This window comes from Oncorhynchus keta, chromosome 26 (assembly GCF_023373465.1).
Source record: "Oncorhynchus keta strain PuntledgeMale-10-30-2019 chromosome 26, Oket_V2, whole genome shotgun sequence".
Classification (NCBI taxonomy): Eukaryota; Metazoa; Chordata; class Actinopteri; order Salmoniformes; family Salmonidae; genus Oncorhynchus; species Oncorhynchus keta.
Window position 1 is genome coordinate 15,319,030 of NC_068446.1, and position 24,776 is coordinate 15,343,805.

At 41.8% G+C, this 24,776-nt stretch overlaps 2 protein-coding genes across 5 annotated transcripts in view; both read right to left on the minus strand.

Moving 5' to 3' along the window:
* The window catches only part of LOC118358994 (BTB/POZ domain-containing protein 8), a 38,829-nt gene extending 35,900 nt beyond the window's left edge, over nucleotides 1–2,929 (minus strand). For 2 of the 4 annotated variants that reach the window (XM_035737095.2, XM_035737091.2), the window contains exons 1-3: nucleotides 2,402–2,928; nucleotides 1,893–2,071; nucleotides 53–247 (exon numbers count right to left, since the gene is read on the minus strand). In XM_035737095.2, the coding sequence (XP_035592988.1) occupies nucleotides 53–247; nucleotides 1,893–1,996 (299 nt within the window). In that variant the 5' untranslated portion in view covers nucleotides 1,997–2,071; nucleotides 2,402–2,928. Of the gene's footprint in view, nucleotides 1–52; nucleotides 248–1,892; nucleotides 2,072–2,401 lie in introns of all 4 variants that reach the window. The other 2 variants (XM_035737093.2, XM_035737092.2) reach the window with 2 other exon arrangements.
* A 2,186-nt stretch (nucleotides 2,930–5,115) lies between these two features.
* On the minus strand, nucleotides 5,116–24,083 carry LOC118358995 (epoxide hydrolase 4). Its single transcript, XM_035737097.2, has 7 exons — nucleotides 23,490–24,083; nucleotides 15,944–16,029; nucleotides 12,532–12,689; nucleotides 11,491–11,619; nucleotides 8,968–9,071; nucleotides 8,036–8,184; nucleotides 5,116–6,272 (listed from the first exon to the last, which is right to left on the minus strand). The coding sequence occupies exons 1-7, from the start codon at nucleotides 23,730–23,732 to the stop codon at nucleotides 6,032–6,034; spliced, it is 1,110 nt and encodes a 369-aa protein (XP_035592990.1). The 5' UTR covers nucleotides 23,733–24,083; the 3' UTR covers nucleotides 5,116–6,031.
* Nucleotides 24,084–24,776: the final 693 nt, after the last annotated feature.

The window sequence follows — 24,776 nt, forward strand, 5'->3', positions numbered from 1 at the left end:
GAGTGTACTGAAACTGTAAAAACAATAACATATACTCTGACTCGGAGTGTACCTGATATACTGCTTCAGCTCCGTGCTGTCATAGTTGTTTAGCTGGATGGTCTTCGGGTCTGGATGAGAACCCCTCCTCAGTATTTGTGGGGCCCTGGCCAGGAGAACAGCCCTGTGAACCAGGAGAGGGGTGGAACTGGCGCAGGAGCCCACCGTACACAGGCTGACATCTGCCTCTAACTCCTCCTGCAGCAGCCTGGGAAATCACAACACAGGAGTGGTTCACATCTGCAGTACATAAACACATTGCAACACAAAATAATTTCAGTAGAGCAAGGATAGGAAAGGGACAATGATACAATTAATTTCTTAACTGAATACATTTACATTTTAGGAGGCAGAGCAGTACATTTGGGAGGTGGGTCATCAAGGGGATAGCATGGTTAGTAGTGTAGGGGGGTCAAAGGCAACCATAGAAACCCTACAACCCTGCTTAACTATATATAAATCAAGCTGACTGGACTTGATCTGGGTAAGTCAGCAGCACAGAGTCCTTGGTCCTTCCTTCTGCCCCTGTACCACTAACCACCATAATTAACTTCCATTGCTGTGTCTGAAGTGGGTGACCCAGAAATCAGCCAGCCTCAAGCCAAATGGGCCATAAGAACTGTGGTACTACTGTAGCTACTGCCTCTGTGCCTACTGGAACTGGGCTATTTTATTGCCCCCAGGGAAGGCCGTGGCTGGGTAGCATGTATGAGCTGTCCTACTGCATGCTACTGCTGCTGTTGTACGTGTCCCCACCCCAAATGGCACCATATTCCTTTTGTAGGGCACTACTTTCGACCAGAGCCCTATGGGTCATGGTCAAAAGTAGCAACTATAAAGATAATAGGGTGCAGTTTAGGACACAGACAGTAACTGGGTTGCATGTATGAGCTGTGGTGTTACTGCTGCTGTAGCAATTTCATTTTACAGGGCTCAGGCAGATAATCAGAGTGACTGGGAAGTGGGTCACCCATGATACAAGGAGTTAAATGGGAAATTATGTTCCTTTGTCGTTCCATTTCCCATAACCCCTTGTTGTGTGTGACTGTCATGAGCAGCAGGAGCAACACTGTGTCTGACCTGCCAACAGGGGGTACTAATGTTCTTATTACTACCAGGTAGTCAGAGGAAAATGTTTGTTTTAGCTCAGGGGAGTAGGGTGAAGTTGGGTCGTCTCTAGTTACCTCAGCCACAAAGTCATAAACCTATTTCTAAAATGTATTTTCTTAAAAGATTATTTTAAACCTAACCGTGACCCTAAACTGAACCACACTGCTTACCTTATGCCTACCTAATGTTAAATCAAGACCCAAAAGTTAATTTTGTTTCCAGGAATTTTTATATAGACAATTTTGACTTTGTGGCTGTGCTATCTAGTGGAAATCCTCAATAAATGGAATTCGCCCCAACCCTAGGGGCAATTCCACGGTAACAGTGACACAGACTCCAGATACAAAGTTTGGTAACAGAATGGCAGTTTGTGCTGTCATTCTGCTACCAAACTTTGAATCTGCACTATTGGTCTGGTGAATGTGTTTTGTAAAATCTTCGGTGGAAATTGTTAAAAGTAATCATTGTGCATAGAGTTAACTTTGCAATCATTGTTTTTTTGTTAGATTTTTTTTACATTCAAATGTATGTCAGTCTTAGTGTCACTTTGTTACCGTGCAATGCCCTGTAGGCTGCAATTTAGTTTTTTGCTTAATAGGATAATGAGTGTGGGAATATTTTACTAATAAGGGCTTTCTTGACAGTTGCCTGACAACGCCTTATGTAGAGTGAATGTGTTTTTTACTAGACTTCACTGGAAAATAGGCTAAGGTTCTGTGTCCATAAACAGTGTTAATCATTACCTGTTGAGGTCTGCAGACAATGCAGAAGCTAAGCATTTCTTAAGATTGCTTCTGGATTTTCTTCCTTTGGCTTCAAATTCTCGTATTGCCTCTGTGTTGATCATAGTAGTTGTGTGCTCCCAAACAACAAGTTTGAGGTCTCTCCTAAAAACCCACAAGATTGGGGCAGTTCATCACACCTAGGCTCAAAGTAGGGGGACAGAAGGAGAGAAGATCAAACACAAAGAAGTGTAATAAAACTCAGTTAATATTTCACGAATAACAGACATAGGTGTTTTCCCTAGCCATAGATGAGCTTCTTGTATAACTCAAAGGTCAGAGGGGTATATTACAAAGCAGGTTCAATGAGTTAGCCAGCTAACTTCAATAAACAAATCAGAAATAACTATCGACATTCTGGCTCATTAAAAAAGCAAAACGGTAGATGTGTTTTGGTTGTTAAGTGAATTAGACCATGTCCATTTCAAGCTTATCTAAAATAAATAAATAAATAAAGTTCAGCAATTTACCTGGCTAACTCATTGATCCAGTTTTGTAGTAGACACCTCAGAGATCCTAACGGCACTATTTCAATGTCACCTCAAGAATAGGCTAGCTAGCTTTATCAGATAAAAAAAACTGTAATTTCGTGAAATTCCCACTTACTTAGCTACTATCAAACGCAAATCACACCCTTTTTAATTGCATGGTAATAGCTACATTAATAATTAATAATAACATATAGTTGTTTTCCTCAGCTGTCAAAACAGTTAGATGGCTACCCTACGTCACTGAAATAGACGCCATCTATCTCAGAGGAACAAAAACAATGAGTAGGCAGCTCCTAAAAAATCACAAAAAACGAGCCTATAAAATATCTGTCGATTCATACAGCCATAAGAACTCAATATGGTCCAGTCACTGAGTAAGAGTTTGCGTCAGCACTCGACAGAAACAAAGATATTTGTTAATTCATAGCCACCATTTCAATTCCAATTATTTGCAATTAGCACGCTTGCTGTGCTCTCCGACTGACTGTGCTACCCACCCCAATGACGTATGCAAAAGGAGGTATTTTGACCGTAAATACATTAATATGCACGAATTAAAAACGGGTCCTAAAATGTCATACTGTTTGTAGTACATGCTCATATTGCATTCGATCTCTCCTAACAAATAAATTAAATAAAACAGTGAACGTAGTATATATACCACATGAGGCTGCTAAGGGGAGAAAGGCTCATAATAATGTCTGGAACATAGCAAATGGCATTAAACACATGTAAACCACGTGTTTGAAACTATTCCACTCCAGATATTATCGTTTGGGAAAATCGATTTGAACCGTCATCCAACTCGCAATTGCAACTAGGAAACCCAGAACTCTTTCCAGAGCTTTAAAATTTTATTTTTTATTTTTTATATTTTATTAATATCAAATCAATACATAAAGCACATGAGGGAACACAAGCATACATAGATTTCAAACGATAGACAATCGAGCTAGGGGGTACAATATCACATTAAAATTACACAAGGACCTTAAGGGACATGCATATACTTACAATTCTAACAGCTTTTTTGTTAGTAGAGCATTTAACCGTCTTAAAATACAGTTAAATTTCTTTTTGTAGGGTACGAAAATGTGGTTTTCTGTTTGTAAATTTACATTTGTGTATATGAAATTTGGCCAAAAGAGTAATGAAATTAATTACATAAAAATGATTCCGCTTATTTCTATTGTATGTAAAGAATCCAAACAGTACATCTCTCCACAATAGTGTAAAATCTTCATAAATGTGTTCAATTATAAACCTACTCATGTCTTGCCACAGTTTTCTTACATGCATACAATGCCAAAAAAGATGCACAACTGTTTCTGGGTGGTCATTACAAAAGGAGCAATTTGAGTTTATGTTTTCCTTAAACTTCTTCATATAGTGGTTGGCAGGATAATATTTATGAATAATTTTAAAGGAAACTTCCTTAATTTTGTTAACAAGTAGGTATGTGTGTGGCAACATCCAAACTTTTTTCCAACAGATATTATCAATAAATCCATTCCAATGAGGCATGACATAAGGTATAGATAGATACAACATCCTGCTGAAACAAGGATCGTATCGCTCTGTTGTTGAATGGACCAAAAGAGAAACCAATCTTTCCTACTGATGAGTCAACAGGGTCAATAGAAGGTAGGCTCTGAGGGTCAGGTCTTGACATGTTCCTGAATAACATAGCAACACCTGAGGGAATGGCATCTAAAACAATGGCAAAATCTTTAGGTGTTACAGGGACCTTGTAAAGTGATAAGAATTCTTTATAACTGAGTAAAAGACTGTTGGCTCACCAATAGGATATTATTTTTGAACCAATATTCTAAAAACAGAGAGGTATTTGTATACAATATATCCCGATTATTCCATATATAATATCTGTGTAACTCTTTCCAGAGCTGTCTTTCCTACCTGAGGAACACTGACGTCATGATTTGACCTCGTAATTTTCCTGAGTTCCCAGTCGTTCTGAACGCGGCATGAACCAAGCTATGCTCCATAATTATAATCATGTTCTCGTACAGGTATTCCCAATGCTGTCGGGGGGTACGCCAAATAAAATTGTGATTCACAATTTTCAATTAACAAATAAAGTTGTATATGTAAGATGGTTAAATAAGAGCAAAATGATTGATTATTATTCTATTATTATTTGTGCCCTGATCCTATGTGCCCTGATCCTATGTTGGTCCTTCTGTAGCTCAGTTGGTAGAGCATGGCGCTTGTAACGCCAGGGTAGTGGGTTCGATTCCCGGGACCACCCATACATAGAATGTATGCACACATGACTGTAAGTCGCTTTGGATAAAAGCGTCTGCTAAATGGCATATATTATATATTATTATAAGAGCTCTTTGCCACTTTCCACAAGCCGGGTTGTGACAAAAACTCACGCTCATTCTTGTGTTTAATAAATGTATCATATAGTGTGTGTGTGTGTGTGGCAGGCTTACAATGATGTCAAAAAAACATTTGAGAGTGTGTTAACCCTGGTGGTAGAGGGGGTACGCAGCTGGAGGTTGAATGTTTGAAGGGGTACGGGACTATAAAAAGTTTGGGAACCACTGTTCAAGTATAATGACATAGCATGACAGCAGGCATGCAAATTAGGACAGGTTGTATCTGTCCATTTGTAAATCTGTAGGTCAGGACTGTCAGTTGAAAAGATTGACAATGGCTCCCCAGGCTTCACATGATAGTTTATTTGCTGCTTAAAAAACAAAATGGTGCAGACCTGGCTCAGTCGATTTCAGAGAAAGGAATAGATACAAAAAAAAAAAAAGTGTACAATATTTAACCGTCACTGTTGTTCTATACAGGAATCTCATAATGAACAACATTCTCAAATAACTGAACAAACATTCTTTTTTTTTTTACAAAAATAATATTTTCAGTAAGACAACACTACCTGATAGAGAGGGTCTTCGTCCCAAGTGACACCCTGTTCTCTGTACAAGTGTGCACTAAATAGGGAATAGGGTGCCATTTGGGATGAAGACAAGGTGTGGGACAAGAGGGATCCCAAAGGATTGTGAGAGGAGCAATCCAGTGACACATACAGCAGACAAATGCCATAGCTCAACCTCAGAAGACATGGCACAACTTTACATCGCTGCAAAACATTATACAACATTACATTAAAAGGCACAACACAATACAAACTCACAAGGAGATTTTGCCACACATTTGTAATGTTGTAACCTACAAACTTTAAGGCGGATGTCATGTGCAGAAACGTATTTAATATGCGTCAAACATACTACTGTACTACTCAGTGTCCTCTCAATAAAATGTGCTTATTTCCTCTTTCACTTTTGACATCTTAAAAAATAGCTGAAATGTGTAAAGATTTAAAGAATGATTGCATTATCGTTATGTTGGTTGGTTTTTCACAGGCATATTCTAGGCTTCCAGTGGTAGGAGTGGCTGGTGGGGACATTGGGAGGGAGTGACGGAGAGAGGGAGGAGGCCTCGTTCTAGGATTACATCCCAAATGGCACCCTATTCCCCTATATAGTGCACTACTTTTGACCCGGGCCCTGGTCAAAAGTAGTACACTATAAAGGGAATAGAGTACCATTTGGGACGCAAGCCTAGCTAGATTCAGTTCCTGTGCGTTTTGCGCCCCTCTCCCTCTTTGAGGAAGGTCCAAATGAGTGTGTTGACGATGTCAGGCTGGTCCTGCTGTAGCCAGTGGCTGGCACCAGAGATGATGTTGAGTCGGAAGTGGTTCCGGATGTAGACCCTGCACGCCTCAGCCATCTCCTGCTCCAGGAAGGCATCCCTCTCACCCCACAACAACAACACTGGAGACTTGACATCATTCTGGCTCAGTGGGAGGGAGCTGTGGAGAGTATTAACAATAGACCTTATATGGGTTGAGGTCAATTCCATTTAAGTAAATTCAGGAAATAAACTGTAAATAAACTGAAAAGCATGGTTCAACGCGGACCTTCAATCACATGATGTAGGCCTCGCCCACAGTACTATATGTTCATGCTTTAAACATACACCACATACGTTCAAAAGTTTGGGGTCACTTAGAAATGTACTAGTTTTTGATAGAAAAGCACGTATTTTGTCCATTAAAATAACATCAAATTGATCAGAAACATAGTGTAGACATTGTTAATGTTGTAAATTAATCCTGTAGCTGGAAACGGCTGATTTTTTGAATGGATTATCTACATAGGCGCACAGAGGCCCATTATCAGCAACCATCACTCCTGTGTTCACAAATGCTGATGCTACAGATACTCAATTTGTCTAAAGAAGGCCAGTTTTATTGCTTCTTTAATCAGAACAACAGTTTTCAGCTGTGCTAACATAATTGCAAAAGGGTTTTATAATGATCAATTAGCCTTTTAAAATGATAAACTTGGATTAGCTAACACAACGTGCCATTGGAACACAGGAGTGATTATTTGATGATAATGGGCCTCTATCTGCATAGGGGTACATTCCATTAAAAAAAAATCTGCCGTTTTCAGCTACAATAGTCATTTACAACATAAAAAATGTCTACAGTGTATTTTTGATCAACTTGATGTTCTTTTAAATGGACAAAACATTTGCTTTTCTTTAAAAAACAAGGACATTTCTAAGTGACCCCAAACTTTTGAATGGTAGTGTACGTGCTTGTAACCTATGTTGTAATCTCTGGAGAGGCTAATCGATTAATTTATTTATAGAGCACATTTCTCAGACTAATTCATAATAAAGTCAGTGACATCCTTATTATAAAATCCCTGAGCAGAACAAAATATTCGGTTCTGTTTTGAGAGTCACTGACTGGCAGCTTTAAGGAAGCAGAGCAGATGGTGAAGTCAGCCATGCACGTTGAGTTCCCATGTCAAGAACATGCACTCTTTGATGTTGTGTGTGTTTGTATGGGTCAGTGTGGTGTGGACGTGCTTAACTATACTTTTGGGGACAAGAAGTCCCCACACGAATAGTAAATGAACAAAAGTCCCCACAAGGTCAAATGCTATTTCCAAGGGGTTTAGTATTAGGTATAGGGTTAGGAGCTAGGGTTAGGTTTACGGTTAAGGTTAGTATTATGGAATAGGGTTAGGAGCTAGGGTTAAGGTTAAGGATAAAGTTAGGGTTAAAGTAAGGGTTAGGGAAACTAGGATTATGAATGGGACTGAATTGTGTATCCCCATAAGGTGTTGAGAGAGAAAGAACAAGAGAGAAATTACATTGACAAGTTGACTCTTGTAATGAGTCAAAGACAAATAGAAAACAAACAAACAAACCAAAAAACAGAATACATTCTTCCAAGACCAATTATTTCTCATCGTGCATCTGATTCTCAGACTGCTGTACCACTGGCAAGTGAGGGGACTCATTATATAGACCACTGAGTTTTCACAAGAGGAACTCGCTGAAAGTACAATACTATTGTATCAGATGATATCATTTCCAACACAAGAGGGCAGTAATGATTTACATTTTTAGAGGGTGCTTGTGGTAAAATGAAGAGGCAAAACAACAATGGTCAGCTTTGACATGTTCACTTTGTGCATGTCCTACATAAGTATGGATGCCCACAGGAGACATCCTAATACAGAGCTCACTAATGAATCATTTCATCATCTTCCTCACCTGAAGACATTCCTGTAGTAGTTGAGGGCCCCGGTCAGGGCCCCTGGCTGGGAGAAGGCGTAGAGATAAGCCTCCATGTCCTCTGCAGTGAGCCACCGACCCTTCCTCCCAATCCCTGTACTACGGCTGGTGAACAGGCCCTTCAGCGCCTATAATACAGAGGGGACAGAAAGACACACTAGGTGGGTGAGTAACTGTGTGTGTGTGTGTGTGTGTGTGTGTGTGTGTGTGTGTGTGTGTGTGTGTGTGTGTGTGTGTGTGTGTGTGTGTGTGTGTGTGTGTGTGTGTGTGTGTGTGTGTGTGTGTGTGTGTGTGTGTGCGCTCAAGGTGTGATTTGATCTGGATGGCACTCACAGACAAGGTCCCTTATGTCACCATCACAGTAATACAGATCAGACGATCAGTTACTATAAATGGGATGGTCGTTGTGTTGACTACTGCGAGATGACCTACACTCAAATGAGAAGGACTTAGGCACAACACAATGATTTACTGCTGTTACTCTCCCTATAATTTGGAACAAAGAAAAAATGTGAATGCATTATTTATTTATTTATTTATTAGGCCTGATCAATTTGATCACCATAATTGTTAGATATGTCTATTAATGATAGCTACCAGGAAGAACAATCATGTTTTTGCCAATAACAAAAAACAATTGTAGCAAATATTTTTTTGCTCCATTTACAATGAAATCACAGCTGCAATCCATAAATTGTTGCCATACACAGACTCCTTGAGAAACAGCCATCACAACCATTACCCCTCCACACACACACACACACACACACACACACACACACACACACCCCCACACACACACACACACACACACACACACACACACACACACACACACACACACACACACACACACACACACACACACCCACACACACACACACACACACACACACACACACACACATCACCTTAAAATCATTGATTGAGAGCATGAGCTCTGGGAAGCGAGGCAGCTGGAAGAAGAAGAAGTAGCTGGATTTCAGCAGCTGGCTGGGATGACGCAGGGCATAATCTGGAAACATGGAGGAGAGCGGAGCGTAGAGAAGAGAGATGGAGAGAATAGAGGTAGAAAGAGGAGAACAGGAGAGAAGAACAGAAGAGAAGGGAAATAATGCAACATCAATAAAAGAGGATGAGAAGAAATCAAGAGTAAGGAGTTCCAAAATATACACTTGGATAACACTTAGAATGAAGCAAGGGTTTTGGCATGTATGGCATGCAAGTATGGACTTTGGCATCTTGCAAGTGTGCAATTTAGGCAAGACACAAATGCAGCACAGCGCATTTGCAAGGGACAGAGAAGGGCTGTGGATGGGCTGTCGGTCAGTGACGTCCACTCTACAGTGCAATGCATTCAGAAAGTATTCAGACCCCTTGACTTTTTCCACATTTTGTTGTATTACAGCCTTACTCCAAAATGGATTAAATACTTCCCCCCTCATCTACACACAATACCCCATAATGACAAAGCCAAAAAAGGGTTTAAAATGTTTTTTTTTGTTATTGCTAAAAACAGAAATACATTATTGACATAAGTATTCAGACCCTTTGCTATGAGACTCGAAATTGAGTTTGTCATCCTGTTTCCATTGATCATCCTTGAGATGTTTCTACAACTTGATTAGAGTCCACTTGTGGTAAATTCAATTGATTGGACATGATTTGAAAAGGCACACCTGTCTATATAAGGTAACACAGTCGACAGTGCATGTCAGAGCAAAAACCAAGCCATGATGTCGAAGGAATTGTCCATACAGTTCCGAGACAGGATTGTGTTGAGGCACAGATCTGGGGAAGGGTACCAAAACATTTCTGCAGCATTGAAGTTCCAGAGCGCTCAGGACCTGACTGAGGCGAAGGTTCACCTTCCAGCAGGACAACGACCCGAAGCACACAGCCAAGACAATGCAGGAGTGGCTTCGGGACAAGTCTCTAAATGTCCTTGAGTGGCCCAGCCAGTGCCCGGACTTGAACCCGATCTCTGGAAATACCTAAAAAATAGCTGTGCAGCGACGCTCCCCATCCAACCTGACAGAGCTTGAGAGGATCAGCAGAGAAGAATGGGAGAAACTCCCCCAAATACAGGTGTGCCAAGCTTGAAGCGTCATGCCCAAGAAGACTCAAAGCTGTAATCGCTGCAAAAGGTGCTTCAACAAAGTACTGAGCAAAGGGTTTGAATACTTAAGCAAATGTAATATTTCCATTTTTAATACACATGCCAAAATGTATACAAACCTGTTTTTGCTTTGTCATAATGGGGTATTGTGTGTAGATTGATGAGGAAAAACACGATTTAATCAATTTTAGAGTAAAAGGCTGCAGCGTAAGAACATGTGGAAAAGGTCAAGGCGTCTGAATACTTTCCGAATGCACTGTATCCTCTTCACCCATGGCCTCTCCTCCAGCCCAGCTGCTCCAACTACATGTTAAAGCATTACTCTATAATTACCTCTTCCATTTCCCCCTTAAGGAAGGAGACTGAGGAGCTACTAGATGAATGGAGTAAACACTTCAAGGTTATAACACCTTATAATTAAAGATGGTAATCATGGTAATAACCCCCAGAGCCAAACATATTTTTCTCTAATTAGCACAAGGAGGAAGAGGTTTCTCTCCATTCATATTGAACTACTAATTGTACTAGTGACACACAGTAGGTCGTTTCATCTGTTGTTTATCTAAGGATGGTGGTTGGTGATGACGTATCAGTGAGGGATGGGGGCAGTTCAGGACAATGACGTGGTCAGGGACTAGTCGATTGGTGTATTAAGTCTATTGCATTCAGTTTACCCACCTATGTATTCGCCTATGTAGTCCATGTCATTTGTCAATGTATTTTGTTATGGCTTTTATGTTTGACTATTGCTGCAAAACAAATTTCCCTCTGAGGCACTAAAGTTGAAACTTCAACTTGAACACAGAGGGATGGTAGGACGTACCGGTGAACACAGAGGGATGGTAGGACGTACCAGTGAACACAGAGGGATGGTAGGACGTACCAGTGAACACAGAGGGATGGTAGGACGTACCAGTGAACACAGAGGGATGGTAGGACGTACCAGTGAACACAGAGGGATGGTAGGACGTACCAGTGAACACAGAGGGATGGTAGGACGTACCAGTGAACACAGAGGGATGGTAGGACGTACCAGTGAACACAGAGGGATGGTAGGACGTACCAGTGAACACAGAGGGATGGTAGGACGTACCAGTGAACACAGAGGGATTTGGGCAGTTTGAGACTCTGAGTTTGGATTGTGATGACATACTAGTGCTTACAGAGGGGTGGGGGTAGTTCGGTCCCATACCAGTGAATGCAGAGTTACCATAACCAGGTATTTTGGGGGGGTTGAGTGCTTTCTAGCAGCTGCAGGGCCCTAAGTGGCTGTATATGTCACTTATTGGCTGGGCCTGCACGGACAATGACCTACCGGTGAAGACAGAGGGATGGGGGCAGTTTAAGACGATGAGTTTGGTCACCATCTCGGGGTAGTGGATGGCGAACAGCCAAGCGATGGTTCCTCCCCAATCATGGCCGACCAGGTAACATCTGTTGTAACCTGAGGAGAGATGGAGGAGAGTCTGAGTGCGCGTGACCAGCACCATTTCACTGGCCTTCCATCAGCCAAGCATTCTATCAGCCGAGCCTTCCATCAGAATAGCCTTCCATCAGCCGAGCCTTCCATCAGCCGAGCCTTCCATCAGCCGAGCCTTCTTGCCAAGATATACCTCCTGAAGAAGAACAATCGTTCTGCAGTGTACAGTGAAAACAACTTGATGCCTGATTATTCAGCGTATTAGTCATCTTCTTAGGAAGGTTATCGAAAACAACTGAGCCAGTCTGGTGGGCAAGTCTAACAGATTATGTTTTGGGCAGGAGTCTTGCATGATGAATATAATATACTGTGACCATAGCTTATCTTGTTGTAAAAATGTACGTTATTTTCCATGTGAATCAAATAATACTGACAGTTGTACTGCTATTTGAAATATCAGCCTTACACAAGGTGAGGGACACTGGTCTTACATAGAGGCCCCCAGGTCTATGAAAGCTTCCTGTTTCACAGAGTAAGTGTGCTCCGTGCTGCCAGGTCTGTAGTGTGTGTGTGTGTGTGTGTGTGTGTGTGCGCACATTCTGTATCAGCACGACTACTCATAGTCAGTCAACATGAGTCAGAGGAAGCCTGTCATGTCCTGCTGTGTTGTGGGCCCACGGGGTGTTCACAGGCTGTCCAATCCACACAGTATAGCTGCAATGAGAAACTTTGACTCAGCTCAGGACACCAGGCCGTGTCACCCTAGTCATGGTCCCTAAAGTGTTCGTCCCTGAATCAGAGTGGGCATGTTTTGTTTCATCTTCCATCATATATACAACATACACCTTATGTCTTTGTGTGTAAACTAATTAAACTAATGAAAACATGTATATAAGATAGATAGATAAGACTTGTTCGTCCACTCTCCCCTCTTACCTAGGTATTCCACAATGTCCTTGACGTCGGTGACCAGGTAGTCAAAGCGGTAACTCTCTGTGGATGACGGCAAGTCAGACTCCCCGTAGCCTCGCAGGTCAACGGCCACCACACGGAACTCACTCTTAAACTCACGCAGCTGGTGGCGCCAGGAAAACCTGGAGGCAGATGGACAGACGAGAGAGAGAGAGAGATTAAGACCAGAACCATCTTTGTTTTAATGGCAGGGGAAGGTCACACACAGGACAGTATTTCATAACTAAACCCCATCTTCACTACTGCAATCAAGAGACGACATTCAGTAGAGCGCGCAGTAGAAAAACCACTCACAGATAAACCGTGTTTCTCTCTTGAATACACCTACAGAGTTTATATATCCTTAACTGCATTTTTTCAACTGGCACTCAGTTTCCCTTCTTCCCTTCCAAACTGAGTGAAGGTCACCTTTGTATAATATATGTCCCCCCCGATTCTAATCCTCACAGTCATCACAGCGGAGAGGAACAGCTCTCTGGTTGAAGAACTTGTCTGAGGTGGACTGGAGGCCGATTCTCCTCTGAACTGAAAGCCCTATAGAGGAGGACCACAAGGCCTGACTGGGGTTCTGATGAGTCAGGATAAGAGCTGGGCGGTGTCCCAAATGACACCCTATTCCTTATATAGTGCACTACTTTCGACCAGAGTCCTATGGGCCCTGGTCAAAAGTAGTGCACAAGGGAATAGGGTGCCATTTGGGACACACATCGAGAACAGAGAAACCCAACTTCTCAGAATATAGAAGTTTAAAATAAACACTGGCACTTCCAGTTCCTCCACATAACCACATCTCAAACGGCAACCCCCCGCACCCCAGACCCTCTCTCTCTTCAGAGTGATATGGGAAGCTGTGGTTTAGCACTTTTTCAACACTGAAATAATTGAGAGGGAGAAGTTGTAAGTGTAAAATAGTCTTTCTGTCCAGCTAGGAAGGCAGAGATAGAGGTCGTGTCCCAAAAGGCCAGTGCCCATAGGGCTCTGGTCAAAAGTAGTGCACTAATACGGAATAGGGTGCTATTTGGGATACACACAGAGTTCATCATGAATTCCTGTACAGTAGATGGGCAGTGAGGCAGTGTTCATTAATAATACACAGTAAGCTCCAAAAGTATTGGGACAGAGACAAATGTGTTGTTGTTTTGGCTCTGTACTCCAGCACTTTGGATTGGAAATGATACAATTTAATTTACATCCATAAATCGGGTGAACCGTTTAGAAATTACAGAAAGTTTTGTACATAGTCCCCCTCCCCGTTTCAGGAGACCAAAGGTATTGGGGACAAATTCACTTGTGTATTAAAGTGGTTAAAGGTTTATTAATGCTAAACTCCCCTGTTATGGTAATGGTGAGAGGTTAGCATGTCTTGGGGGATTGATATTTAGTGAATAATGATGAGTGAAAAAGTTCAACACACAAATATCATATCCCCAAGACATGCTAACCTCTCACCACTACAATAACAGGGGAGATTAGCATTTGTGGGGGCGGCTATGATATTTGTGTGTCTAACTTTCTCACTCATTATTATTAACTATCCATTCAGAACTATCTGTAATCTTGGTTGCATCCAAATGAATGTAGAAGTGTTTCGAAACTTTTATTTACAATAAAAGTGATGGCAAAATTACACAATACATTATTGACCATTCATTTCTATTGGGCACAAAATCATCTGAAACACAACCAAAACAAACTCTGTAGTCACAAGCTTGACGTAATCATTGCGTGCTACTGTTGGAATCGGGGACCAAATACTAAACTTTTGACGACTTTAATAAACATCAATGAATTTGTCTCAATACTTTTGGTCCCAAAAATGGGAGGACTATGTACAAAAAGTGCTGTAATTTCAAAACGGTTCACCCGATATGGATGAAAACACCCTCAAATGAAAACTTCCAGTCTGCACTTTAATCTCAGTCATTGTATCAATTCAAATCCAAAGTGCTGGAGTACAAAGCCAAAACATCAAAAGATGTGTCACTGTCCTAATACTTTTAGAGCTCACTGTATAACATACATGCCATTTAGCAGACACTTTTATCCAAAGCAACTTAGTCACGTGTGCATACATTTTACAACTGGGTGGCGCGGGAATCAAACCGACAACCCTGCCAGTGCAAGCACCAGGCTTTACCAACTGAGCCATACAGGCCATACTGTAGTATGAAGACTTCAACTAAGATACGTTCTTATGATACAGTAGCAATGTACAGTAGAGAAGAGGTCAAAGCCTAGAGTAGGGTGTCCACTCACTCTGCCCAGATGGAATTTTACCAAGACAAATATGATTCTTCATGTTTTCCGAATCGTTCAGTGGGGTCTTTCTGTAACATATCATTATATCAGAAAAGTCAGATTTCATTAGATAACACATCCGATAATAAGCACCGAGCTGTTTGACAGAGCGCTAAACACTACCGCTTCTCGCAGTGACTTTCGAGGATTTGACGTCTTCTGCAAAGTTCTGTCCGCGGGTCGCAAAAAAACGCAAAATTAACATCACACGAGCAAAATTAAATATAAAAGGCTTTGAACATTTTAAAAAGCGTCTGGTACGCTCAGTGCTCCGTTGGCATTTCACAAAGATATGCTTGTTTTACTCAGAAATGTTCAAAAAATAACAGGAATTGTACATTAATATAAAAAGCGCATACTAAAATATGAAAATACTATACATGTCATGTCTCAAAATCGATATCCATTTTACCTCGTTGTTTTATGTCCTCCGGATTCAAGAAGATGAGTTCAACGGTGAGCATGTCAGTTTGTCTCTCACAGAGCATCCAGCCTAGCTGACTCAAAGCTATTTTCCAGATTTTGGACCAATTGTTTCTCCACCTCTGGCCATTGATTTAGTCACCCTAATCTCGGCCATCCTATCCTACAAGGGTAAAAACTCCAATAACTTTTGACCGGACTATGATAGAGACATGTGGTTTGGACCATTGATTTTCTTAGAGGAGTATCTACATAACATATTATTTTTACTCATTGGTCAAAATATGTGTTTTTGATAGGACACCCACGATAGAATACTGTTGCATGAGGTTGATACAGCAGTGGGCTATTGTAAGGGGTCGGTGATTCATGGGGGACCTGGTTGGTTAGTTTACAACAGAGCTCCCATGCTTTCTAACTATAAAAAAACACAAATAAAAAGAACAAGACTTGACTTGACAGGCAATACCAATCTAATTAGTTTGGTCTATATTAAGACTAGATATTCCTGGACAAAAAAAAGCAAGAAAAATTAAGAATTTTTATTGTAAGTGATTATTAGTTCAGGACTAGGCTTAATCTGTGTCCTGGTTGGGACACAGGCCCCATATGTGTATATAATGTGTAGATGCAGTGTGTAGTCTAGAAGTCTTACCAGAACTCTGGGAAGCCATGCAAAAACAGCATGAGTGGTTTCCCTCGTTCTCCAGCAGCAACATAGTGAAACCTCAGACCAGACTCCTGAAAATAAAGACAGAGGACAGATCAGTCAGTCAGTCACCAGGGACACACTATAATATCGTGTCATCACTTCCCTGCCCTCTTACACATAGGTTGTTACTGTCTGCTCTCTGGCTGCGCCCCAAATTAGTACTTTAGTAGAAGCTGTTATCCAAAGCAACTCAGTTGCATTTTGCCCTATTCCATATATAGTGCACTATGTAAGGAATATGGTGTCATTTAGGATGAAGATACTGTCTACTCTCTGTGACATAAACCTCTCATCCTCAAACATCGCTGTGTGCTTTATGGCGCTGTAAAACAGGGAGAGAACAGGGACAGAGCAGGGCCATCGCATAAACACAGCGCTGGCCTGCCTTCTGGTCATTCCAGTATGAAGCATTCTGTATATTATGAAATCTGTCAATGACATTTAAAGCCAATTTTATTCAAATGATTGTAAATGCATGTTTTAATGGTTTGTAGAATAGTTTGTTTTTATGGTCAAACCATTGAGTAAAGTGCGAATTCATTTCTTCGGTTTTTGTTCATCTGCATGGACTTGTAGTTTACTGTATCTGTAAAAACAGCCAAGCAGTCAGTTATGGTATGTGTCCATGCCCTCTAGTTTATCATTTTAGTCAGAATGCCCAACAGCCCATTAGTCAGTCACTAGAGGTTGACTGATTAATTGGAATAGCCAATTAATTAAGGCCGGTTTCAAGTTTGCATAACAATCGGAAATCTGTAATTTTGGACGCCGATTTTGCCGATTAAAAAAAAACTTTACTTAATCTTTACTTAACTAGGCAAGTCAGTTAAGAACACATTCTTATTTTCAATGACGGCCTAGGAACAGTGTGTTAACTGCCTTGTTCAGGGGCAGAACGACAGATCTTTACCTTGTCAGCTCAGGAATTCAATCTTGCAACCTTACGGTTAACTAGTCCAACTCTCTAATCACCTGCCTCACGAGGTGGGCGCCTGTTACGTGAATGCAGTAAGAAGCCAAGGTAAGTTGCTAGCTAGCATTAAACTTATCTCATAAAAAACAATCAATCAAAATCACTAGTTATAACACATGGTTGATGATATTACTAGTTTATCTAGCGTGTCCTGCGTTGCATATAATCGATGCAGTGCGCATTCGCGAAAAAGGACTGTCGTTGCTCCAATGTGTACCTAACCATAAACATCAATGCCTTTTTTAAAATCAATATACAGAAGTATATATCTTTAAACCTGCATATTTAGCTAAAAGAAATCCAGGTTAGCAGGAAATAATAACCAGGTGAAATTGTGTCACTTCTCTTGCGTTCATTGCACGCAGAGTCAGGGTATATGCAACAGTTTGGGCCGCCTGGCTCTTAGCAAACTAATTTGCCATAATTTTACGTAATTATGACATAACATTGAAGGTTGTGAAATGTAACAGGAATATTTAGACTTATGGATGTCACCCGTTAGATTAAATACGGAACGGTTCGGTATTTCACTGAAAGAATAAACGTTTTGTTTTTGAGATGATAGTTTCCGGATTCTACCATATTAATGACCTAAGGCTCGTATTTCTGTGTGTTATTATGTTATAATTAAGACTATGATTTGATAGAGCAGTCTGACAGTGATGGTAGGCACCAGCAGGCTCGTAAGCATTCATTCAAACAGCACTTTCGTGCATTTTGCCAGCAGCTTTTCGCAATGCTTCAAGCATTGCGCTGTTTATGACTTCAAGCCTATCAACTCCCGGGATTAGGCTGGTGTAACCGATGTGAAATGGCTAGTTAGCGGGGTGCGTGCTAATAGCGTTTCAAACGTCACTTTCTCTGAGACTTGGAGTAGTTATTCCCCTTACTCTGTATGGGTAACGCAGCTTCGAGGGTGGCTGTTGTCGATGTGTTCCTGGTTCGAGCCCAGATAGGAGCGAGGAGAGGGATGGAAGCTATACTGTTACACTGGCAATAATAAAGTGCCTATAAGAACATCCAATAGTCAAAGGTATATGAAATACAAATCGCATAGAGAGAAATAGTCCTATAATAACTACAACCTAAAACTTCTTACCTGGGAATATTGAAGACACATGTTAAAAGGAACCACCAGCTTTCATATGTTTTCATGTTCTGAGCAAGGAACTTAAGTGTTAGCTTTCTTACATGGTGTAACGGCGTTCTTCGTTTGTCGAAAGAAAGTCGGACCGAAATGCAGCGTGGTGGTTACTCATGTCTTTAATGAATGAATCGCGGTACATGAAATAACTGATACAAATACAAAACAACAAAACGGAACGTGAAACCTAATTACAGCCTATCTGGTGAAACTACACAGAGACAGGAACAATCACCCACGAAATACAAAGTGAAACCCAGGCTACCTAAATACGGTTCCCCATCAGAGACAACAAGAATCACCTGACTCTGATTGAGAACCGCCTCAGGCAGCCAAGCAAGCCTATACTAGACACACCCCTAATCAACCACAATCCCAATGCCTACAAAAACCCCAATACGACAATACAATAACCCCATGTCACACCCTGGCCTGAACAAATAATAAAGAAACACAAAATACTAAGACCAAGGCGTGACACATGGCAAATATTGTACTTTTACTTTCTTCTCCAACACTGTTTTTGCGTTATTTAAACAAAATTGAACATGTTTCATTATTTATTTGAGGCTAAATTGGTTTTATTTATGTATTATATTAAATTTAAAAAAAGTATTAATTCAGTATTGTTGTAATTGTCATTATTACAAATACAATTAGACATTTTTTAAAATCTAAAATCGGCAGATTAATCGGTATCTGCTTTTTTTTTTGGGGTCCTCCAATAAATCGGTATCAGTATCGGCATTGAAAAAAATCATAATCGGTCGACCTCTATCAGTCACCCTTCTTTTTCTAACCAGAGACATTCTCTGTCACTTGCTCGTTGTAAGTCCCACTTCCAGCTAGTGAGTTGCGGTGAAGACAAGTGGACACTGTGAGTAGTCCTCAGAAGACAAGTTGCACCAAGTTTTAGCGTTGAGCAGAGCATGGACCGCCAGTGACAACGCTGTCTGCGTTTACACAGCCAGCGTGACAAGATTAATGAGCTTATTGATGCAGTCAGGAAGATGGAATGTTCCTACAGTCCACCCAATCAATGTCGCCAGTACCCACCTGAACCTGATGGACCCTGCCAGTTATCACATGACCGGCTCAGCCAGCCCTTCAACAGTTCTCTCCTTTAACAACTGAAAGAAGTCTCAGAGGGGGAGAACAGGGACTTGTGCAACCAAGCTGTCCAAGAAGTCGATGACATCATCTCAGAGATTGTCATGCAACAGAAGCACCAGAACGAGGTCCAGTGCTTCTACAGTCTTCTCCAGGGACAGAGGAGCTATCCGAGCTCACTGTCGCAGTCAGCTCCTGTTGCAGTCTCAACTGGTACCCAGTGGTGCCATCGCCGTCTCCAATGACAGAGGTTTTGCAGACCCCTGTTCTGGACCCAAGATAAATCCTCACATCCCTGATTGTTGTCGAGGAGGAAAACCTACAGACTTCTCAAAGTATGGAGGAGCTGCCAGAGTCACCCAGAGGGAGAAGCCTACTCCTACTCCATCTGACACCACCGAATGTCAGTTGGTCCATAATGCAGGTGCTGTAGGCGCCAAGTCCAGCCCTGCCACTCAGACCTTTCCCGTCCCTTCCTGGTGGGATCTGCATAGTCTTACCTTAAACGTCCAGCCTGCTGCTGTCCAAAGATGTCTCCCTGCCCCTCCCTGGGAACCCCTCCAGTCTCTGCTGCAGTAGCTCAGTCTGTGTCTGCTGTCAAATCAAAGTTTATTTGTCACGTGCGCTGAATACAACCTTACAGTGAAATGCTTACAGTCCCTGCTGGTCTTAGCCTTGGGGTTCTTGCTAGTCCCTCCGAACTGTGTCCCTCTAGCTGCTGCCTTGGGAGGTGTTCAGTATCCTGTCGTAGGAGAAACCTCACCCTCTGCCCTACTAGGTCCTCAGTCAATAGCCTCAGTAGGTCCAGAGCATCTTAGCCCTCAGTTCCCTGATCACCTAGGGAAAGGGGATACCTATTCAGTTGCCTAACAATGCATTCAACCAAAATGGATCTTCCACAATTAACCCGAACTCTCCGAATCAGAGAGGTGAAGGGGGGCTGTCTTAATCAACAATTAGGTCCCCAATTTCCTATCCCAGTAGGCCCCATGCTTTCTGTCCTGATAGATATGACATCCCGTAGCTCACAATCTGTAGCCCAGTTAGGCCCCAAATCACTAGCTCTGTCAACAATCAGTCAGTTTCTCCTGCACCAGGGTTCCAGCTTCTCCCACCTTTGGGTATTTTTCTCACTCTCTTTTAGGTGTGCAGCTGTCTCCTGTCCTGAGATCTCTGACTATTGCCGCTGTGGGGATCCAGTTGATCTCAGTTCCTGACGCGGAGCCCTCTCCTGTGGAGCTGACGTGGGGTTCTGGCTGGCTGCTATCCTGAAATCTCCGCCCATTGCTGTTGTGGAGATCCAGCCGACTTCAGCCCATCCTGGTCGCCTCTCCTGTCACTGATGGGCGGGATCGCCATATTCAGTCCGGAGGCTCTCGTTGAGCTCTGCTACGGCCCTGCGATCTCCGGTCCTGAAACCTTTGTTGATACCTGTGTTCTTGCCATCTGCAGTCCCGGGGACTTGTCTGGTCCTCCAGCTGCAGCCTGACCTCCTGATCCGGGGCCTTCACCTCGTCCCTCTGCATGTGTCTGGACTGTCCGGTGGCCACCACCCATTGCTACTTTGTGGATCCAGTCACCAAAGTATCCAGTCCCAGGATCCTTGCCGAGCTCTGCCACTGCAGCCCTCCTGATGTCTCCAGTCCTGGTGTCCTCAGTTGACACCATGCCGGGGGTCAAGATGACTCCTGCACCTCTACTGGGGGGCCTTACAAGCCTTCATTGCATCCTGTTTCTCCCATCTTCTAGAACAGCCTTACAGCCTAAACTGGCTCCCGCCATGTCACATGCCCTGATCTGGTGACCTCAAGCACCTTTGTGACGAGGCAGCCAGCTGCACCAAGAGACAGGACATCTGTTGGACCAGTCGCCCGTCTGGTTTACGTCTCTGCCTCGCTGGATGACCACAAGTCTTCATGTCATCCCTCTCGGTGACTGTCTGCCCTTGCTGCCCTTTGTTATTGAGTGCAAATCTATACAACACATTTTGGGCATGCATGGCCATGCAGTCAGTCATGGTAAGTCTCTATACATCTCTAATTTGTCCCTTCAGTTAGAATGCCCAACATCTCCTCAGTCAATCACCCTTCCATTTCTAACCAATCAGAGACATCTCTATTACTTGCTCGTTGTAAGTCCCACCATCTGCTAAATATGTGTATGTGACCAAATATGCGACCAAAGTATGTGACCAAAAATATTTGATTCGATTTGTCTTGAAAGTATATATATTTCACTGTGACTTGCTTCTGACTGTCAGGCAGTGAGGCAGGCTGTTGCTGAGTGAGTGAGTGAGTGGTGGGGAGGGCCACAGGACTGTGTTTGTGTGTGTTAAGAGAGCAGTACAGATATTGGATGAGTCATTTCTCACAACTCTTTTACCAGTTTTAGGTAGGCTATTTATATTGCCATTATGAAGACACCTATATCCAACCCATTTCCCATAAAACATATTAATACGCTAGAACGGATGCACATGAAGAAACAATGGAGACAAAGCACTAGATCACGTCACATAAATAAGTTTGGATGTGGTTTAAATTGCATTCTAATGTTGACTGCTTAAAGAAAACGGTATCAAGCTAAGTGCTTTATGCATGCTCAGTTCCTTGGTCTCGGGGTCTGCCTGTGTAGAAATTTGAAATTGAAGTTTTGGAACTCACTCGCGTGGTTCTTTTTATTGGGGGGGGTCCTCAATGAAACTGACATTAGGCCAAATGTGAAGAATTATACATTTGCCTCTGTTGGCCATCAACTAGTGTATTAATTTATATGTTGTTGTAGTCTACCCTCTCTGGAGTCATTGCAAATCAATTTGTTACACTTCTGTAGCCTACCTGGAGCTGGCAAACCAATTTAATAAAGATCCTTTAACTTCAGTTTATTGTTGTTGTAGCCTTGTGTTATTATGCAGTTATTCATGGACATTTTAAGTTGATTAAGTTGGAAATAATCAAAGCTCTATTGCAATTGCCTATCAGTTGTTGGAACGCATCAGATTGACAGTAACAGCAGTCAGATTAGGGTACAGGTAAAACCAATTCTAAAAAATAAACACTGGCTGTTGTTGACAAGCATATTCAGTTCATATACATAATATTTAATTCAGTGATTGAAATTATGACCCCCCCCATCCTCAGTAGCCTATTCCAGCAGGCTATTGGGAAACACAAGAACTCTTAATCACCTCGCAATTCATGTTGAATAAATGAGTCTGTTAATTTGAACTAAGCAAGCTGCTAAATCGTTCAGTTTACATTTTACCTACATCTTGTCTAGGCTACTGTAGACTATCTTAATTGAGATGTAGGCCTATCAGGGGCTATAGGTTACCTGCCTTTATCCAAGAAAACCATGGCAAAATGTAATTACATTCATAAACCCAGATTTTAATCTGTAGCCTATGCCTATTGAAATCAAGTCAAAATCGCAAATGCGCCATTTCTTGTCTTAACATTTGGCACATAATATAGGCACAATTGCCAGAAGAAAAAAAAACATTAGTTTATGTTCATCCAAGTTTTCTTGCTCAGGGATTTCGAGATCCTCTGTCCATCCTTCATCACTCAAACTCTCAAATGGTCCTTCGATTCTACAACCAAGCCATATTTTTTCAGTATCTAATTTCTGATTTAACAACATCACAGTATCCTAAAATCCCCAGATACACAGCTCAAGTTTATTCTGGCAAAATATAGCTAGGCTACTTACTGACCAAGTTAAATCCCACAGTTACTTTGGATTTCAAGTAACATATATTATTCTTACAGCTGAACTGTCACATTCTTATTATGACTATGCATTTTATGCTATGTGAATCCTACGAGGGATATTGTCTTCATAAATAAATAAATACTTAAACAAAAAATAAAAAGGAGAATTTACAGTTTAGCATACCTCCGTTCTCCGTACTCACATGAAATCGTGATATTTGTCACGAATCACAACAGGATAATATAACTGCTGCTGCTCCTATGGAGCTCTTTTACAGCACTACCTCAGAGTTGATCGCAGACATTAATAACAGTAGCCTACCGACACTGAACATCTTATACCTGCATAACGTTTCTCTGAAATACCCCCAAAAATAAACATATGCGCCCACGATTTGCATGTAGCATGAAGGCCTATTTTGATTTATTTCTGATTTCAACGCTACAGGCAAGCTAGGCGCATACAAAATGACATATGCAGACCTCTCATTAACACAAAAGGCTATTTCCTAATCCCAAATAGTCGTATTTTCACCTGCGGTACTTTACCTTTATTCTAACATAACAGTGCGTTCCCAAGGACGTGTCGTTCAGGCATGCAGGGGGTGTTTCGCGAATTCCCCACTGGAAGGTTGTTGACGGCCTTAAAATTATGTTCCACCAAAGTTTCAGCAGCGCTACGGCAGTGCAAAGGGCACAATAACCGTATATCAACGACCAATACCCCAAAACTCGGATCCTCAGCGTGAGTCCGATTGTAAACATGAGCAAGTTATAAAGCACTCTCGCCATCTTTACATTAATGCGGAAAACACCGCGGTTCACGTTACCTACCTAGCTACCTATTTATTATTTTGTTAATTGGTTGATTATCATGAAATATCGCTCATCGTTATCCGGTGGTCCGGTGTCGCCCTACTAACAGTGTATCTGCATGACTGTCTGTCCGCCACTCGCACCAGGGAGGATTCCTGTTCTATTCTAAACCGGCTAAATGAATCGTTCACGATTGGAGCAGCGAATCAGAATTCGCGCGTGAGTTTGATGACAACAAAGGTTGTATAGCTCGAGATGGTTGATTAACACTTCTGCAGTATAAATCTGTAAACTCCTAGAAATTAATCTGGGAAAAATACGAGACCCCTCGTCACCTCCAAAACCTTCCCATGTGTTTAGACTGCAAAACAGGAGATATGGAGTTTCTGACTGTAACTGATCTTTACACGTCACCCTCTGGGATTAAAGGTGAAAGACCGTTACTCATGCCTCAAGGGTGAAAAATATTCCCTGATTTCAAGGGCTGTAATCCATTGATCAAACCAAGGGTGAGGGATGCTGACATGGGAAGTATATATATATGCCATTTAGCAGACGCTTTTATCCAAAGCGACTTACAGTCATGTGTGCATACATTCTACGTATGGGTGGTCCCGGGAATCGAACCCACTACCCTGGCGTTACAAGCGCCATGCTCTACCAACTGAGCTACAGAATGATATGGAAGTAAAACGGTTAATGTACAGAACTGACTCCCAGTGAGTGTCTTGCTATTATTGCAACATACTGGCATGCAGTTGGGGACAACAGCCTTTGGGTGCATGAGTAAAAAACCCTGAAATATTATTTCATAGATATTATATACAGTTGAATTCGGAAGTTTACATAGATTTAGGTTGGAGTCATTAAAACGAGTTTTTCCAACAATTGTTTACGGACATATTATTTCACTTCTAATTCACTGTATCACAATTCCAGTGGGTCCGAAGTTTACACACACTAAATTGACTGTGCCTTTAAACAGCTTGGAAAATTCCAGAAAATGATGTCATGGCTTTA

Coding starts and splice junctions, on each gene's coding strand:
- LOC118358995 (XM_035737097.2), bottom strand. CDS start 23,732: ATGGCGAGAGTGCTTTATAACTTGCTCATGTTTACAATCGGACTCACG. Junction 11,620..12,531: donor GGACATTGTGGAATACCTAG/GTAAGAGGGGAG, acceptor ATCTCTCCTCAG/GTTACAACAGATGTTACCTG. Junction 8,185..8,967: donor TCTCAATCAATGATTTTAAG/GTGATGTGTGTG, acceptor TCTGTATTATAG/GCGCTGAAGGGCCTGTTCAC.